Source organism: Salvelinus namaycush, chromosome 17, assembly GCF_016432855.1.
Source record: "Salvelinus namaycush isolate Seneca chromosome 17, SaNama_1.0, whole genome shotgun sequence".
NCBI lineage: Eukaryota > Metazoa > Chordata > Actinopteri > Salmoniformes > Salmonidae > Salvelinus > Salvelinus namaycush.
The window spans coordinates 31,660,051-31,679,488 of record NC_052323.1 but is presented as its reverse complement, the minus strand read 5'-3'; the positions used below and the strand labels follow the sequence as shown (position 1 = coordinate 31,679,488).

At 42.9% G+C, this 19,438-nt stretch overlaps 1 protein-coding gene across 2 annotated transcripts in view; it reads right to left on the bottom strand.

The window, feature by feature from the left end:
- Positions 1–6,297: 6,297 nt before the first annotated feature.
- LOC120062536 (protein FAM13B-like) overlaps positions 6,298–19,438 on the bottom strand; it is a 65,172-nt gene continuing 52,031 nt past the window's right edge. The window contains exons 16-21 of one of the 2 annotated variants that reach the window (XM_039012584.1): positions 17,606–17,687; positions 17,027–17,179; positions 16,141–16,352; positions 15,498–15,997; positions 10,881–10,982; positions 6,298–9,316 (exon numbers count right to left, since the gene is read on the bottom strand). In XM_039012584.1, the coding sequence (XP_038868512.1) occupies positions 9,193–9,316; positions 10,881–10,982; positions 15,498–15,997; positions 16,141–16,352; positions 17,027–17,179; positions 17,606–17,687 (1,173 nt within the window). In that variant the 3' untranslated portion in view covers positions 6,298–9,192. The remainder of the gene's footprint in view (positions 9,317–10,880; positions 10,983–15,497; positions 15,998–16,140; positions 16,353–17,026; positions 17,180–17,605; positions 17,688–19,438) is intronic. The other variant, XM_039012585.1, reaches the window with a different exon arrangement.

The window sequence follows — 19,438 nt, the reverse complement described above, 5'->3', positions numbered from 1 at the left end:
TTTGCCTTGATGACAGCTTTGCACACTCTTGGCATTCTCTCAACCAGCTTCATGAGGAATGCTTTTCCAACAGTCTTGAAGGAGTTCCCTGCTTTCCCTTCACTCTGCGGTCCAACTCATCCCAAACCATCTCAATTGGGTAGAGGTTGGGTGATTGTGGAGGCCAGGTCATCTGATGCAGCACTCCATCACTCTAATTCTTGGTCAAACAGCTCTTACACAGCCTGGAGGTGGGTTGGGTCATTGTCCTGTTGAAAAACAAATGATAGTCCCACTAAGCCCAAACCAGATGGGATGGTGTATCGCTGCAGAATGCTGTGGTAGCCATGCCGGTTAAGTGTGCTTTGAATTCTAAGTAAATCAGTGTCACCAGCACAGCAAACTGAAAAAGTGTGTGCGAGCAAGGAGACCTACATACCTGACTCAGTTACACCAGCCCTGTCAGGAGGAATAGGCCAAAATTCACCCAACTTATTGTGGGAAGCTTGTGGAAGGCTACCTGAAACGTTTGACCCAAGTTAAACAATTTAAAGGCAATGCTACCAAATACTATTTGAGTGTAGTGCATGTAAACTTCTGACCCACTGGGAATGTGATGAAAGAAATAAAAGCTGAAATAAATCATTCTCTCGACTATTATTCTGACATTTCACATTCTTAAAATAAAGAGGTGATCCTAAATGACCTAAAACAGGGAAATCTTACTCGGAGTAGATGTCAGGAATTGTGAAAAACTGAGTTTAAATGTATTTGGCTAAGGTGTATGGAAACTTCCGACATCAACTGTATATATGGATATATATTTTTTTACATAGATGTGGTGTCTGTCTTTTTGTGAAATATTCTATAATTCGACAATGATATATTACCATGATAAGAGTATAGCACACTAGCAAGTTGCAATATCAAAGCTGGGATTCAATCCCATTGCCGATTTAGACAATGCACTATTTCCGATTGAGCCAACATATGCAGCGTTAACTGTGAATGTGGTCTCTGCGAACATTGCCTGCAGAAACATTGCCTTTAAAACTTGCATTGCGTGGCCTAAGGTTGTGTGTTCCAGTCCCGCAGGGATCCTATGTACACTGAACAAAAATATAAACGCAATATTGTAAAGTGTTGGCCCCATGTTTCATGAGATTAAATAAAAAATCCCAGAAATTATCCATATGAACAAAAAGCTAATTTCTCATTTTGTTTACATCCCTGTTAGTTGGCATTTCTCATTTGCCAAGATAATCCATCCACCTGACATGTGTGGCATATCAAGAGGCTGATTAAATAGCATGATCATAATACAGGTGCACCTTGTGCTGGGGACTAAAGGCCACTTTAAAATGTGCAGTTTTGTCACACAACACAAGGCCACCGATGTCTTAAGTTTTGAGGGAGCACGCAATTGGCATGCTGACTGCAGGAATGTCCACCAGAGCTGTTGCCAGAGAATTGGTGTGCTGAGGAGTACTGCTGCCTTTAATAAAGCCCTTTTGTGGGGAAAACTCATTCTGATTAGCTGGGCCCGGCTGCCAGGTGGGTGGGGCTATGCCCTCCCAAGCACACCTAAGGCTGGACCCCTGCCCAGTCATGTGAAATCCATAGATCAGGGCATAATGAATGTATTTCAATTGACTGATTTCCTTTTATGAACTGTAAGTAAAATCTTTGAATTGGTTGAATGTTGAGTTTATATTTTTGTTCGGTGTAGTTACTAAAATACTTTGGATAAAAGTGTCTGCTAAGTGGTAATGAGTAATTTAGAAGCTAGAAATGAAGACGCATTGGTCAAACTGTATTTGGAGAGCCTTATTTGGTCTATAGATACTCAATCATTAAACTATCAACCGCAACTGTTGATATGAAACAGTTTGCTCGTGTTAGGGTTGAACCGGGTTGTGGACATGAAACTAGGCCGTGTTGAACCAGAGTATGGACATTAAGTTAGGGTTGAGCTGGGATGTGGACATGAAGCTAGGGTAAGGGTTAAGGTTAGAGTTGAGCTGGGATGTGGACATGAAGCTAGGGTAAGGGTTAAGGTTAGGGTTGAGCTGGGATGTGGACATGAAGCTAGGGTAAGGGTTAAGGTTAGGGTTGAGCTGGGATGTGGACATGAAGCTAGGGTAAGGGTTAAGGTTAGGGTTGAGCTGGGATGTGGACATGAAGCTAGGGTAAGGGTTAAGGTTAGAGTTGAGCTGGGATGTGGACATGAAGCTAGGGTAAGGGTTAAGGTTAGGGTTGAGCTGGGATGTGGACATGGAGCTAGGGTAAGGGTTAAGGTTAGGGTTGAGCTGGGATGTGGACATGAAGCTAGGGTAAGGGTTAAGGTTAGGGTTGAGCTGGGATGTGGACATGGAGCTAGGGTAAGGGTTAAGGTTAGAGTTGAGCTGGGATGTGGACATGAAGCTAGGGTAAGGGTTAAGGTTAGGGTTGAGCTGGGATGTGGACATGAAGCTAGGGTAAGGGTTAAGGTTAGGGTTGAGCTGGGATGTGGACATGGAGCTAGGGTAAGGGTTAGTGCTAGGATTAGGTTTCAGAGGGTTTCTTTTTGTGCTGGTATCAAACCCTGGGTTGCACAGGCCTATTGCAACTTCCTGCTCTGCATGTTGCAAGTTGGTCAGGAGAGGGTGGGAAAACATGGGCGTTTGTTTGCCTGAGGGATCAATGGAGGCCGAGAGCTCAGAGGGGTCACCTGCGATGGTTCAATGAGAGAAATACAACAACGAGAGGAAGAAAAGGCAATAAGTTAGGGATAGGGTTGCGGTTAGGGTTGAGGTTAGGGTTAGGATTGAGGTTCTGCAAGGGTTAGGGTTATGGTGATGTTCTGGTAGGGTTAGGACTAGTATGTGGTGACAAACTCCCATTTGTACCCACATACTCTGTCTTCTATGAAGTTTAACTCTGTAGTAAAAGGGGCATTTCTAGAAGACAAAGGATGATGAGGTTCTCCAACAATTCAGAGTAATATATATATCAGTATATTGACAAAACAAAAATGTGAAAGATATGCAGGTACAACCACACTAGCGTAACCACACTATACACACATTTAGATCTCATATAGTACGACAGTTAAGAATAGCATTGTTAGAATCTAAACAAGGGGGCTCGTTAACACAGAGACAGACTAAGGAGCGTTTTTGGATGAAAAAAATGGAGTACTATTGATCCCACAGTTCTGAATAAGAAGTATTAGTGAAAGGCATGACCACATAGGATCCTCTTTCTCCATCTATTGGACAGTTTTGAGAAGACAGGTGAACTGGTTGTTTTATTCCTGAAGATGATTTTTTCTGAAGATTATTTAAAAATATATTTTTAAACTTTATTTTACTTTGAAGGGCTCATTGAGTTTTGAAATCTATTTTTCAAGAGCGTCCTGGCCAAGATAGGCAGCACCAAGTCATTACACAATTACAGACAGACAACATGAAAAACGAATTACAAGATCGAATTCACAAGAGTATAACAAAATCATAAAACAGCAAATTAAAAACAGTGACAGGTCAGGGAATCAGTCTCAAAATCCTTCATCAGTGATTTTAAAACACCAATCGGGACAAGTTCTTCCAGTTTAAAAGTATTTTGTAAGGTGTTCCAAGCCGATGGCGCAGAGTACATAAAAGCCCTTTTACCAAATTCAGTTCGGACATTTGGAACAGTTAGCAGGATAAAGTCCTGCGAACGAAGAGTACCCACCACATTTCTGAACAATAAAAATGCCCAAATAAAATGGTAGTAAACCAAAAATGGCTTTGTAAATAATAGTATACCAGTGACTGAGCCTACAGATGACTAGAGAAGGCCAGTCAACCCTGGTATACAAAGTGCAGTGGTGCGTAAGGGTTTTGCAGTTTAAAATAAATCTCAAAGCGCCATGGTAAAGAGTGTCAATTGATCTCAAACACTGAGCGGAAGCATTCATTTATAAAATATCCCCAGTCTAGTAAAGGCATAAATGTAGTTGATACTAGCCTCCTTCTGGCTTCAAAAGAAAAACAGGCCTTATTCCTAAAATAAAATCCTAACTTCAGTTAAAACATTTTTGTAAATTGTTGAATATGCAATTTAAAAGAGAGGCCGTCATCAATTAAAATTCCAAGATATTTATATGAGGTTACAGTCTCAATCTCATTGTCCTGACCGGTAGTAATAGGTGAAAGGTTCAAAGGGTTCATTAGATAGAGGTTACTAGACCAGGTCTTGGCTCTGCCCTTAACCTTCCTCTGGGAATGTTTTCACACTTCTTATACAACAACTTTTAGAAAGATGGATCCCTAGGAGCAATAGAATTAGAGAGCACATGCCTGTGCTTTGCTTGTCCTCTTTAAGGTCAATTTCCCCCTAGTTTAACCCTAACCCTAGTCCTAACCCACCATAACCGCAACCCTAACCCTGGTCCTAATCTTTTCATAACCTCAACCCTATCCTAACTGCAACCCTAACCCTTAGAATGGCTTCATGTCCACACCCAGCTCAACCCTGACCTTAGCCATAATCGTAACCCAAACAAATTGTTGTACTTTGTAGTTTGAGGATCTATCTAGGGCGACTCTCCAAATAAAGCGTGACTTAAGTTTTACACAAGTGTTATTGTTGGTTGTGAACACTAGAGGACAGCAGTAACACATAAAAAGACAACCTGGCCAAGCTCTTTCCCCTGGTAGTGTGTGATTGGCAATGACATTTTTTAATTTTTGTCTCAAGGATACATTGATCATTCACTACATTTTGTTAAAGATTCATTTGATAAAGCCTACATATGATCAGCTGATCAACATGTGCTATGGTAATTCAGGGGCCCAGGGAGATGAATTTATGTGTATCTCTAGCCCTGTTTACTCCTCCCTGGTGCTAAAATGGGTCCTTTGTCATGATCTTGTCTACATTCTGATTGTGCCCACATTTCAAGAAATGTCTGTTTTCCATCCACTGTGTCTGCATTGTGACCAGATATCCTGGCCCCTTCCTTTATGCAAATGATTTCACAGCTATTCTTTCAAAATAATATTGATTTATTGTAAGAAACGTATTGATGTAATCAGTCAATGATTTTAGGTGGATAATGATGATTTAAATGTTTTCTCTGTCCAAATCTGCCTACACTTGTAAGATATCCAGAGGTGGTCAGTAAGATCTAGTCACAATCAGATCACAATGTGTCTTTTGATTGTCTACACCTGCCTGAAAATGTGGGCACGATCAGGACAAAGGACACATGTTAAAAGCAGGTATAAATGGCGCTTCTGGTGTAATATATCACAGATTGAGCTTGTTCCAACTGTGGCCTTGCGTGCTGACCTCCATTCTCCTGGGTCATGGTCACCCTCTCCTCACAGACATCTCTGGCCTCCATAAAAACACATTTCAGCTCTTAATAGCCTTCACCTGACTCAATGGACTGCAAACCACCTAGTTGTTGCATGGATACTGGGCTTTATATGTTGCAGTACATTTGTCAATAAAGCTAATGTATTTGTATCTGGTTAATGTAACCTTTCCCCTCAGGTTGAACCCAAGAAGACAACTTCAGCAAAAAGGCACGTAAATTATAATCTTTATTTTTGTATGCATTTTAATGTACTTCATAATTTGTAAATAAAGGAAAACAAGTATTCACAAACATATACATACTGAACAAAAATAAACACAACATGCAACAATTTCAAAGATTTCTCTGTTACACTCCGTATAATCAGTCAATTGAAATAAATAAATTAGGCCCTAATCTATGGATTTCACATGACTAGTCATGTGAAATCCATATTGTTTTCTACTGAGGAGCCAGGCCCAGCCAATCAAAATTAGTTTTTCCCCACAAAAGGGCTTTATTACAGACAGAAATACTCAGTTTCATCATCTGTCCGGGTGGCTGGTCTCGGATGATCCCGCGGGTGAAGAAGCTGTATGTGGAGGTCCTGGGCTGGCGTGGTTAAACATGGTCTGCGGTTGTGAGGCCTGTTGGACATACTGCCAAATTCTCTAAAACAATTGCAAGAAAGTCCACCAGAGCTGTTGCCAGAGAATTTAATGTTAATTTCTCTAACATAAGCCATGTACACTCCCTCAACTTGAGACATTTGTGGCATTGTGTCGTGTGACAACTGCACATTTTAGAGTGCCATTTTATTGTCCCCAGTACACGATGCAGCTGTGTAATGATCATGCTGTTTAATCAGCTTCTTGATATGCCACACCTGCCAGGTGGATGGATTATCTTGGCAAAAGGAGAAATGCTCATTAACAGGGATGTAAATAAATGCACAACATGAGAGAAATAAGCTTTTTGTTCATATGGAACATTTCAGGGATCTTTAATGTCAGCTCTTGAAACCAACATTTTACATGTTGCTTTTACATTTTTTGTTCAGTATAGATGAAAAACACAGGTCCACAGATAGATAGAAGCGCTGGGAGCCGGTTGCTGATTGGCTGGTCAGTTGATGCAACCTGCCACCGGCCCACCTGGGTCAGGAAAACAAACATGCGTGGGATGGCATGGGACTATGAACAGGCTCTGCAGGCACAATGCAAAAATCATCTAGTAAAAAAGCCCTTGAGAATTTGACATGGAAATAACAAATCGATCGACCAATTTCACTTGTTTCCTTTTTAAATAATATAAATCGGAATGTTCGGTCCAAATGTGCCTCCATCCATGTCTCCACATTGATAATCTTGTCACATTTGGTTTAAGCAGTGCCCCAAACAACATTATGCTGACAACAAAAATTATAAAAATGCTGATTTAGCAGACAGAAAACTGAGTCGCAGTGTTACTCTCACAGCAGTTATAGTCAAGTGACAGTTTCATGGGTTGGTCTGCAAGGTAGAAAACAGCTAGTTCCAGTAATAGATTAAACATGAATCAGCCGTATACTCAGAAAATGCACATACAGGGTTAACAAGGCCCCACATTCCATTGATACAGGCCTCAACACTAATTTATTGCTTGATCTTCATGGCACAAAAATAGAAACAATACAAATCTTTGCCATGCAAGCCAACTACAGTCTAGCTTATACAAAACACTGAAGATTCCTATTCAATAGAGATTCTACACTATATTAGTGAGAGGTTACAAAAAAGATTATACTAAATAATGGTCATAAAAAAAACAACACATTCTCATGTTTGAACATCACAGAAAGTAAAACGGGTCAAACGTGTTAAAAATAATACAAATTCTGACGTTCATCCTTCAATATAAATTGTGCTTCTAAAACAAAGGAACAAATCTACAAACAAAACAAGGGCTGCATTCTCAGAATGCTGTGCAAATAACTTCTAGAACCTCTCCACACTGTTCACCCGTACATACAGTATACCAAACCCTGCCAACTCAAACAAAGGTTACAGGACTTTGTTTTGTCCCAGTGAGAGACGAAGGCCAAACTCCTGGTTCAGCGCAAACGTCCTTCAGGCAAGCCTAGATTCCGTCATTCTGGGTGTGTTGGTCTGACATTATTCTACCTGCTGAAACAGATGCAGATCTTTAAAGTCAGTGCCACTGGGGATGTCTTCTCATTCCAAACCATTCCTGGACAACTAGCATACAGCAGTAATTCCCCACCCTGCCCTAAGGAGTGCGTAGGCATCTAGTCTACAACAGATCTTAAATGGTTTGTGTATTTTATCGCCAGGACTAGAACTAGTCAATTGAACAGACAAAGTTCCTGCTTGGTCTTGTCAAGTCCAGAGAGCTTCTGAAGGATAGTGATGTGAGGCTGCCGCGAGGCTGACTGCTAGTTGAGCTAGGGGTCAAAAGGTTGGGGTCGATAATATCTACGGAGTGGCAGGCAGGAGGCATGACGCCAAAAGACCAGACACACCCCAGTGTCATTCCCAACATGCATCATTTTGACTCTGTTGTAGTTGCATGTGACCTTTCGAATGAAGCCCTTAAGAACTTTGGGATAAATAGGGACAGGGTCAAATTGTTGATGTCAGGGGTCGAGGTGCTATTGGTTCTGCTTGGCCGTGGTAAAGGCTTCTCAGAGCTCTGTGGTCAGACAACTCCTCAGAACCTGACAATGACCTGGCTCTACATTGCCTGGCTAAAAACTCTGGCTCATTATGGGACATATCCCATACACTCCACCAACCAGTGTCATCACGCCCTAACACTGCCATATGCTGTATTTAGCATAATACTGATGCAGTTGGAACAGCTTTAGATCAGAGCCAACTCAATAAGACACCTCACAAAGATCCACTCTGCAACTGAAATGGAACGCATATAAATAAAATAAATTGGGACATATTTATATGCTAAAGTCAAGCCGTCCAGCCTTATTGCCAGAAAATGGAGACGGTTAAGGTAACAATGCTAAGTGATGAACCTAACTGGCTGTCCTGCCCACCTGATGTGTCAAACTCCTTTCAGTGATGACTGAATATTAAAATATAAAAACAGAAAGGATGAGCCCAACCAGTCCCAACTGATAAAACTCGCTCAGTTTCCATAGTGGCAATTGTGTAATAATTTAACAATTGGAATAGCATAAGACACTTAAAACTAAGTTCGTTTTCAAACTTGAGAGAATCTCTTCATTAAAGAAAAATGACATACTGTAACATACAAACATGTGTAAATATTTATGTACAAGAAAACATACATTAATTAATTACTTTTTCCCAAACAATCTCACTCAAGACGACACAAAAAACATCCTAGTGTTGAATGATGACGATGGAGTTGGTTAACTGAATCAATATCTGAAATAGAATGAGCATTGTCCTTGCTCAGAGGGAGAGTTCATTTTGTGGCCGGGCGACTACAACACACTACACGCTCCTGTCAAATAGGATTTCTCAGTATGAGAAACTACCATACATGAAGTTAATGAAACAAATTAAGTTTAAACAAAAACTAAACTCTAAAGAGGAAATTCCTCAATGAAACAGGTAGAAAGAAATCAAAAGGGTGTGTCGAGTCTTGACTGGCGGGATGAAGATGTCTCTTCTTCATCAGAGTCCTTAGAAAGGAGCCTACACTGAACATTAGCTGGGGATGGCAGAATCTGATGGGTGGTCTTGGGGAGACAGTAGTGAGATACGGTGGATGCTGTGCCGTCTCTCAGGGGTGCAGGTAGGAGGATGGTTGATAAGGGAGGGGCCATGTAGGGGTGAGATGGGGGACCTTCAGTCAGGTGGATGGAGGGAAGCAGGGTGGCCTCCCTCCCTCTTCTCTCTCTAGATAGACTTAGAGGAATCCTGCTTGCTGATGAGCACCTCCAGCAGGCGCAGTTTGGCTTTGATCCGTTTATACTCTTTGTACTCGTCCATCATGGGTAGCCTGTCCTCCTTCTGGACGTTCCTGTCGAGGGAAAGGGAGAAGGCCTGAGACACTAGTTGGATACGTGTCGGTTGTTTACTGTGTCGGAAGGCTGAACAATCATAAACAAAGAAACTGTTGTAGTAAATAAGACAGGAGCACTGTCTGAGACAACTCAACTAGTCATCCCAAGCGCTTCATCTGTCACGGTGGGGAGATGACGCAGGTACTAAAGCTTCAGCATCCCTGTACAGTGCATTCGTAAAGTATTCAGACCCCATTACTTTCCCCAATTTTTTTTTTACATTACAGCCTTATTGTAAAATAGTTTCAATTGTTTTCCATCAATTTACACACAATACCCCATTATGACAAAGCAAACAGGTTTTTAGAAATGTTTGCAAATGTATCACATTTACATAAGTATTCAGACCCTTTGGCAGTGATTACAGCCTCAAGTCTTCTTGGGTATGAAGCTACAAGCTCGGCACACCTGTATTTGGGGAGTTTCTCCCATTCTTCTCTGCAGATCCTCTCAAGCTCTGTCAGGTTGGATGGGGAGTGTCGCTGCACAGCTATTTTCAGGTCTCTCCATGTTCGATCCGGTTCAAGTCCGGCCTCTGGCTGGGCCACTCAAGGACATTCAGAGACTTGTCCCAAATCCACTCCTGCGTTGTCTTGGCTGTGTGCTTAGGGTTGTTGTCCTGTTGGAAGGTGAACCGTCGCCCCAGTATGAGGTCCTAAGTGCTCGGGAGCAGGTTTTCATCAAGGATCTCTCTGTACTTTTCTCCGTTCATCTTTCCCTCGATCCTGACTAGTCTCCCAGTCCCTGCCGCTGAAAAACATCCCCCACAGCATGATGTGGCCACCACCGTGCTTCACTGTAGGAATGGTGCCAGGATTCCTCCAGATGTGACACTTGGCATTCAGGCCAAAGAGATTGGTTTCATCAGACCAGAGAATCTTTTTTCTAATGGTCAGAGTCCTTTAGGTGCCATTTGGAGAACTGGAGCTCTGTCAGAGTGACCATCGAGTTCTTGGTCACCTCCCTGATCAAAGCCCTTCTTCCCCGATTGCTCAGTTTGGCCAGGCGGCCAGCTCTAGGAATAGTCTTAGTGGTTCCAAACTTCTTCCATTTAAGAATGATGGAGACCACTGTGTTCTTGGGGACCTTCAATGCTGCAGACATTTTTTGTGCTTTGACACAATCCTGTCTAGGAGCTCTACAATTCCTTCGACCTCATGGCTTGGTTTTTTCTCTGACATGCACTATCAACTGTGGGACCTTATGTTATATAAATTATATCAATATATTATTAATATAATTTACCACAATTTCGAGGCTCATAGAAAAGGATCTGAATACTTATGTAAATAAGGTCATTCTGTTTTAATGTTTTATACATTTGCAAACATTTATAAAACCTGTTTTCGCTTTGTCATTATGGGGTATCGTGTGTAGATTGATGAGGGAAAAAAATACTTTTATCCATTTTAAAATAAGGCTGTAACAAAATGTGGAAAAAGTCAAGGGGTCTGAATAATTTCCAAATGCACTGTATGTAGGTGTGTGTGTGTGTGTGTGTGTGTGTGTGTGTGTACCAACCTGCCGTTCTGCTGGTAGAACTCATCCTCAAACTGACGGATGGTGTTCCTTAGCTTCTTCTTTTCAGCCCGGGCTTTCCACAGCTGCTCCAGGAGCTCAGGCCTGTACAGGAGGGGTCATCATGACAATCTCAACCAGGGGTTTCATCAATGCAGAACACAGTGTGTGTGTGTGTGTGTGTGTGTGTACACTACCAGTCAAAAAGTTTGGACACCTACTCATTCAAGGGTTTTTCTTTATTTTTACTATTAGAATAATAGTGAAGACATCAAAACTATGAAACAACACACATGGAATCATGTAGCAACCAAAAAAAAAAGATTTGTTTAACAAAGTAGCCAGCCACCCTTTTCCTTGATGACAGCTTTGCACACTCTTGGCATTCTCTCAACCAGCTTCATGAGGTGGTCACCTGGAATGCATTTCAATTAACAGGTGTGCCTTGTTAAAAGGTAATTTGTGGAATTTCTTTCCTTAATGCGTTTGAGCCAATCAGTTGTGTTGTGACAAGGTAGGGGTGGTATACAGAAGATAGCGCTATTTGGTAAAAGAACAGCTCAAATAAACAAAGAGAAACGACAGTCCATCATTACTTTAAGACATGAAGGTGAGTCAATCCGGAAAATATCAAGAACTTTGAAAGTTTCTTCAAGTGCAGTCGCAAAAACCATCAAGCACTATGATGAAACTGTCTCTCATGAGGACCGCCACAGGAAAGGAAGACCCAGAGTTACCTCTGCTGCAGAGGATAAATTCATTAGCGTTAACTGCACCTCAGATTGCAGCCCAAATAAATGCTAACTACTACAGAACACCAATAAGAAGAAGAGACTTGATTGGGCTAAGAAACACGAGCAATGGACATTAGACCGGTGGAAATTTTGGTTCCAACCGCCGTGTCTTTATGAGACGCAGAGTAGATGAACGGATGATCTCTGCATGTGTGGTCCCACCATGAAGCATGGAGGAGGTGGTGTGATGGTGCTTTGCTGGGGACACTGATTTATTTAGAATTCAAGGAACCAGCATGGCTACCACAGCACTCTGCAGTGATACGCCATCCCATCTGGTTTGCGTTTAGTGGTACTATCATTTGTTTTTCAACAGGACAATGACCCAAAACACACCTCCAGGCTGTGTAAGGGCTATTTGACCAAGAAGGAGAGTGATGGAGTGCTACATCAGATGACCTGGCGTCCACAATCCACCAACCTCAACCCAGTTGAGAAGGTTTGGGATGAGTTAGGCCGCAGAGTGAAGGAAAAGCAGGGAACTCGTTCAAGACTGTTGGAAAAGCCTTCCTCATGAAGATAGTTGAGAGAATGCCAAAAGTATGCAAAGCTGTCAAGGCAAAGCGTGGCTACTTTGAAAAATATAAAACATTAAAAAATGTATTTAACACTTTTTTGGTTACGACATGACATGTGTCATTTCATAGTTTTGATGTAATGTAGAAAATAGTAAAAGTAAAGAAAAACCCTTGAACGAGTAGGTGTGTCCAACCTTTTGACTGGTACTGTATAGATATCTATCTATCTATATGTAGTTGACCGATTAAATCAGCATGGCCGATTAATTGGGGCCAATTTCAAGTTTTCATAACAATCGGTAATCTGCATTTTTGGACACCAATTATGGCCGATTATATTGCACTCCACGAGGAGACTGCGTGGCAGGCTGGCCACCTGTTGCGCGAGTGCAGCAAGGAGCCGAGGTAAGTTGCTAGCTAGCATTAAACTTATTTTATAAAAAAAAACAATAAAATCTTAACAATCACTAGTTAACTACACATGGTTGATGATATTACTAGTTTAACTAGCTTGTCTTGCGTTGCATATAATCAATGCGGTGATGATTTAACAAGCACATTCGCGAAGAAAGCACTGTTGTTGCACCAATGTGTACCTAACCATAAACATCAATGCCTTTCTTAAAATCAATACACAAGTATATATTTTTTTAAATCTATACACAAGTATATTTTTAAAAACCTGCATATTTAGTTAATATTGCCTGCTAACATGAATTTCTTTTAACTAGGGAAATTGTGTCACTTCTCTTGCGTTCAGTCCAAGCAGAGTCAGGGTATATGCAGCAGTTTGGGCCGCCTGGCTCGTTGCGAACTGTGTGAAGACCATTTCTTCCTAACAAAGATTGTAATTAATTCGCCAGAATTTTACATAATTATGAAATAACATTGAAGGTTGTGCAATGTAACAGCAATATTTAGACTTAGGGATGCCACCCGTTATATAAAATATGGAACGGTTCCGTCTTTCACTGAAAGAATAAACGTTTTGTTTTTTAAATGATATTTTCCAGATTTGACCATATTAATGACCCAAGGCTCGTATTTCTGTGTTTATTATATTATAATTAAGTCTATGATTTGATATTTGATAGAGCAGTCTGATTGAACGGTGGTAGGCAGCAGCAGGCTCGTAAGCATTCATTCAAACAGCACTTTCCTGCGTTTGCCAGCAGCTCTTCGCTGTGCTTCAAGCATTGCGCTGTTTATGACTTCAAGCCTATCAACTCCCGAGATTAGGCTGGCAATACTATAGTGCCTATAAGAACATCCAATAGTCAAAGGTATATGAAATACAAACGGTATAGAGAGAAATAGTCCTATAATAACTACAACCTAAAACTTCTTAACTGGGAATATTGAAGACTCATGTTAAAAGGAACCACCAGCTTTCATATGTTCTCATGTTCTGAGCAAGGAACTTAAACATTAGCTTTCTTACATGGCACATATTGCACTTTTACTTTCTTCTCCAACATTGTTTCTGCATTATTTAAACCAAATTGAAGATGTTTCATTATTTATTTGAGGCTAAATTGATTTTATTGATGTATTATATTAAATTAAAATAAGTGTTCATTCAGTATTGTTGTAATTGTCATTATTACAAATAAATAAATAAAAATCGGCATCGGCTTTTTTTGGCCCGCCAATAATCGGTATCGGCATTGAAAAATCATAATCGGTCGACCTCTAATCTCTATTCATCTTAATGGGTTTTATCATCTGAGATTAAAACAGGAAGTCTGTTTAGAGTGTGTGTTTAGAAGCAGGAAGTGATTGCTGTTGCCCTGGCAAACCAGATTACAGAGTTCAGGTTAGGTAGTGACCAGATTACAGAGTTCAGGTTAGGTAGTGACCAGATTACAGAGTTCAGGTTAGGTAGTGACCAGATTACAGAGTTCAGGTTAGGTAGTGACCAGATTACAGAGTTCAGGTTAGGTAGTGACCAGATTACAGAGGTCAGGTTAGGTAGTGACCAGATTACAGAGGTCAGGTTAGGTAGTGACCAGATTACAGAGTTCAGGTTAGGTAGTGACCAGATTACAGAGTTCAGGTTAGGTAGTGACCAGATTACAGAGTTCAGGTTAGGTAGTGACCAGATTACAGAGGTCAGGTTAGGTCAGGTCAGTACCTAGGGCAGAGAGGAAGAGGCGAAGTGAGAGTATTTACTACGCCCAAAATCTGTCCGTGTGAGATTAACCTTTTTTGTACGGAGGTCTATGAGAGCGTCAAATTATTTGATCGAATATAAGTTTTGTAATGTTTAGGCCAGGGTTACTCAACTCTTACCCTATGAGGGCCAGAGTCTACTGGTTTTCTGTTCTACCTGATCATTAATAGCACCCACCTGGTGTCCCAGGTCTAAATCAGCCCTTGATGAGAAGAAAACATGGACTGAAACTGGCTTCTAGGTCCAGAGTTGAGTTTGAGGGGTTTAGGCTGTTACAAATGTACTGATATAAGTGGATGCAAGTGGCCTTCCGGCAACTTTGCAACTTTGAGACAAACTACTGATCTTGCCTGCCTTCAATCATTGAGGATTTGTATTTCCATTGTTAGAGCGGTCACTCTGCTATCTTGTCAATATAATAGATAATCTTTGCCTTCGGTCACAGCACCTGAATCAGCCCTGCTGCTTGGGCTTAAAGCTGGCCTGGCCTGGCAGTCCTCTCTGCTGCCTGGTCTTAAATCTGGCCTGGCCTGGCAGCCCTCTGCTTTTTTAACTAGGCAAGTCAGTTAAGAACAAATTCTTATTTACAATGACGGCCTAGTGGGTTAACTGCCTTGTTCAGGGGCAGAACGACAGATTTTTACCTTGTCAGCTCGGGGATTCGATCCAGCAACCTTTCGGTTACTGGCCCAACTCCCTAACCACTAGGCTACCTGCCGCCCGGGGCTATGTGCTCCCTCACGCCCCTAGGTAGATTGCTGCCTTATCCAGTTTACACTCCTCTAATAGCCATCAACCCGGTTCCAGGTGCTTTAAATACACGTCATATGACAGCCAGAGCTAGAGCCCATTTAACCTCCACGGCCGACATTTCGGGTTTGGATGTGCAGTTTTGTGTGTAGTAAACTACATGGCAGATTTACACTGGTGACTGTGCCAGATTATTGAGGAATGAGGAGGCTGTTGTGAATGGAGTGTAGTGGCATGCAGATGTGATGGTTGTGTGTGTGTGTGTGTGTGTGTGTGTGTGTGTGTGTGTGTGTGTGTGTGTGTGTGTGTGTGTGTGTGTGTGTGTGTGTGTGTGTGTGTGTGTGTGTGTGTGTGTGTAGGTGTGTGTGTGTGTGTGTATGCTCACATTGACGAGGCGTTGGCGCTGGACAGGCGCAGGTCCAGGGCCAGTTTCCCGGAGGTTTCCTCCATCTTGGGCCTGAGCAGGCTGTCTCTGTGTCTCTGGGAGCTGGTCTGGGGCTGGAACACTGGGTCTAGAGCCATGATCACCTCCGACCCCGAGCTCTGGAGCTCCACACTGCTCTCCTCCTCCTCCTTGGCTGTGGCCTCCTCTTCCTCCACCTCACCCTCCTCCTCCTCCTCCTCAATCTCGTCACAGAAGTGGGCAGTCTCTCCCTCGATGATGGGCTTCAGGGTGTGGTTGCGACGCTTGCTGGAGGGGGAAGCGATGATGGGGGTGATGCTGGCGCGGGTGAGCATCTGCTTGACCAGACGGTAGCGGTCGTACAGCGGTTTGACCACCAGCCTCTCCTCTCTGGTCACAGGTCGACCATGGAGTCCCTCATAGTGCAGGAGGTTCTTCTGTAGGACCGTCTTCTCACACGACAGCTGCTCCTTGGTCATTTTCTACAGGGAAAGAACCATTTTACATTCATTACATAAATTGTCTGTTATGGCTTTCCAGCTATCACAGGGACCATTACGTTTTAGGACAGAACTCAGTTCACTATCTGGTTGTAGCTAGACAGTGTATTTTGCCCCCGTCTCACCTTGGTGTCCTCTGGCCAGCCGTCCTCCTCTCTCTTGCCTTTGACGCGGCGCTGGATGAGGTTCAGGGTCTCCTCTCTAGTGGGTAGGTGGCCCTTGGCCTCTCCACCAACATCGTGGCCTGCCTGGTCCAGGGTGGAACCAAAGCTCTTGGGCAAGGTGTTGCTGCGTGGCCGCGTCTGAGTGGTCAGCTCAGCCTCCTTGTGTTTGGCATCTGAGTGGGAGAGAAAGAGGTAAAGAGAAGAAACGTGAGGGTGACTGAGGAACAGAGGGGTTAATTAACATTAGTAACAGTGGACATGCAGGAGCTTCATGGGATGTTATTGCAGCTACCATGAGTCCTCCTGTCTGTCAACCAGAGACAGAGAAAAGGGATAGCCCTGACAATCAACCATATGTCCACAGACACAAACACACCAGACTAGCCACTGCTAAAGGTCTGTCTAAAGCCACAGGAGCATACGGATGGATGAGCAGCAAATCAAATAAACCAGTCAGTCTGCACTAAATTCATTTTACAATGTTCCAAAAGGCATGTTCTCAAGGACCATATCCATTCAAAATAATAACTGTTGGAATCCAGCTTCCACACTCTGGCTAGAGACTCCCACCCTGTTCGCCGCAGAATTTACACCCAAATTACCCCACTACATGACATACTGCCAAACCCCAGACTGCGGGATGTGCTTCTATGTTACCAGTGGATTTTGTCACTTTTGTTTATTTCACCTGCTTTGCAATTTAAACATATGTTTCCCATGCCAATAAACCCCTTTGAATTTTATTGAGGGGGAGAGAGCGAGAGCTATGAGAAGAGAGAAAGAACAGAGAGTCTACCTTCAGTTGGAAGTATTTTTGGTTTCTACTTACTGCTGTTAGTGTACTTACATAGGTAGGGTGTCTGTTTAGAGGCAGTGAGGGGGCGTGCAAGTGTAAAATGGGGTGTGTTCGGGGCGGAGGTGGAGGAGGTGTGGTGGCGTCTGTATGACTGAAGCACCGCCTGGTGCCTCAGGGACCCTTTGAGAAAGAGATGCTGTCTTCCTGCAGTTGGGGGACGTCCGGTTTTAGAATTTTAAAGAAGAGAGAGAAACTTATTCGGCTTTGCATCTCCCGATTGGGGGGGGGGGGGGGGGGGGGTGTTCAAATGGAATTGATATAGATGGATGGGGGGGACTTTCACAATGGACCAACACAGTGAGGGAAGGCCATTATGTTAGAGCCACAGTTGGTGTGTACTGTAATACCCATGCATTGATGAGACTGACCCAGCTCCGCCACCACTGGACTGGGCAGTCAGGCAGGTGGGTCAGGGCAGGACCAGGTTGCCCAGGGGAGGAACAGTATGGCACACAAAAGTTTACCCGACAAGCTGAGCCCAGCCCAACCCAACCAACCCCACCCCTGCCATGGAACCAAGCACCCTCCCACTCCCACCAACACAACCATGCAGACAGAGACTGCTCTTACCTTTTAACTGTTTGCGGATTTTGGTGAGGTCGGTCATCCACTTGAGGACCTTTGGGTTAGCTGCACTATCACCATGAGACGGCTGTGGGGAGGACAGTGAATACTGATGATGAATGGCATCCTGCCAGCTGATGGCATATTGTGCATTTATTCTAAGCATGAATTTGTTCCTCATATTGCAGTGTATATATATATCCTTGTATTTCCACTCTCAAACTGTTACTCATATTGCAGTATCTACAGTGCATTCGGAAAGAATTCAGCCCCCTTGACTTTTTCCACATTTTGTTACGTTAGTCTTTTTCTAAAATGGATAAAATTGTTTCCCCTCAATCTACACACAATACTCCATAATGACAAAGGGAAAACAGGTTTTCATAATTTGTTGCACATCAATAAAACATTTAAAACAAACACTTTATTTACATACAGTACCAGTCAAAAATGTGGACACCTACTCATTCAAGGGTTTTTCTTTATTTTTACTACATGAACACTATGAAATAACACATGGAATCATGTAGTAACCAAAAAAGTGATTGTTCAAAGTAGCCACCCTTTGCCTTGATGACAGCTTTGCACATTCTTGGCATTCTCTCAACCAGCCTCACCTGGAATACTATTTCAACAGTCTTGATGGAGTTCCCAGATATGCTGAGCAATAGGCTGCTTTTCATTCACTCCGCGGTCCAACTCATCCCAAACCATCTCAAATTGGGTTGAGGTCAGGTCATTGTGTAGGCCAGGTCATCTGATGCAGCACGCCGTCACTCTCCTTCTTGGTCAAATAGCCCTTACACAGCCTGGAGGTGTGTTGGCAAACCAGATGGGATGGTGTATCGCTGCAGAATGCTGTGGTAGCCACGCTGGTTAAGTGTGCCTTGAATTCAAAATAAATCAGTGTCACCAGAAAAGCACCCCCACACCTCCTCCATGCTTCACAGTGGGAACACCACATGCGTAGATCATCCGTTCACCTACTCTGCGTCTCAAAAAGACATGGCGGTTGGAACCAAAAATCCATCGGTCTAATGTCCATTGATCATGTTTCTTGGCAAAAGCAAGGCTCTTCTTCTTATCGGTGTCCTTTAGAAGTAGACTGTGGAAATCTGTGTAGGCCTTCATTGTAAATAAGAATTTGTTCTTAACGGACTTGCCAAGTTAAATAAATGTTAAATAAAAGTAGTGGTTTCTTTTCAGCAATTCGACCATGAAGACCTGATTTACATAGTCTCCTCTGAACAGTTGATGTTGAGATATGTCTGTTGCTTGAACTCTGTGAAGCATTTATTTGGGCTGCAATTTCTGAGGCTGGTAACTCTAATGAATGTATCCTCTGCAGCAGAGGTAACTCTGGGCCATCTCAACTGGGTTGAGGTCGGTGGATTGTGGACGCCAGGTCATCTGATGTAGCACTCCATCACTCTCCTTCTTGGTCAAATAGCCCTTACACAGCCTGGAGGTGTGTTTTGGGTCATTGTCCTGTTGAAAAACAAATGATAGTACCACTAAGCGCAAACCAGATGGCATGGCGTATCACTGCAGAGTGCTGTGGTAGCCATGCTGGTTAAGTGTGCCTTGAATTCTAAATAAATCAGTGTCCCCAGCAAAGCACCATCACACCACCTCCTCCATGCTTCATGGTGGGACCACACATGCAGAGATCATCCGTTCATCTACTCTGCGTCTCATAAAGACATGGCGGTTGGAACCAAAATTTCCACCGGTCTAATGTCCATTGCTCGTGTTTCTTAGCCCAATCAAGTCTCTTCTTCTTATTGGTGTTCTGTAGGAGTTAGCATTTATTTGGGCTGCAATCTGAGGTGCAGTTAA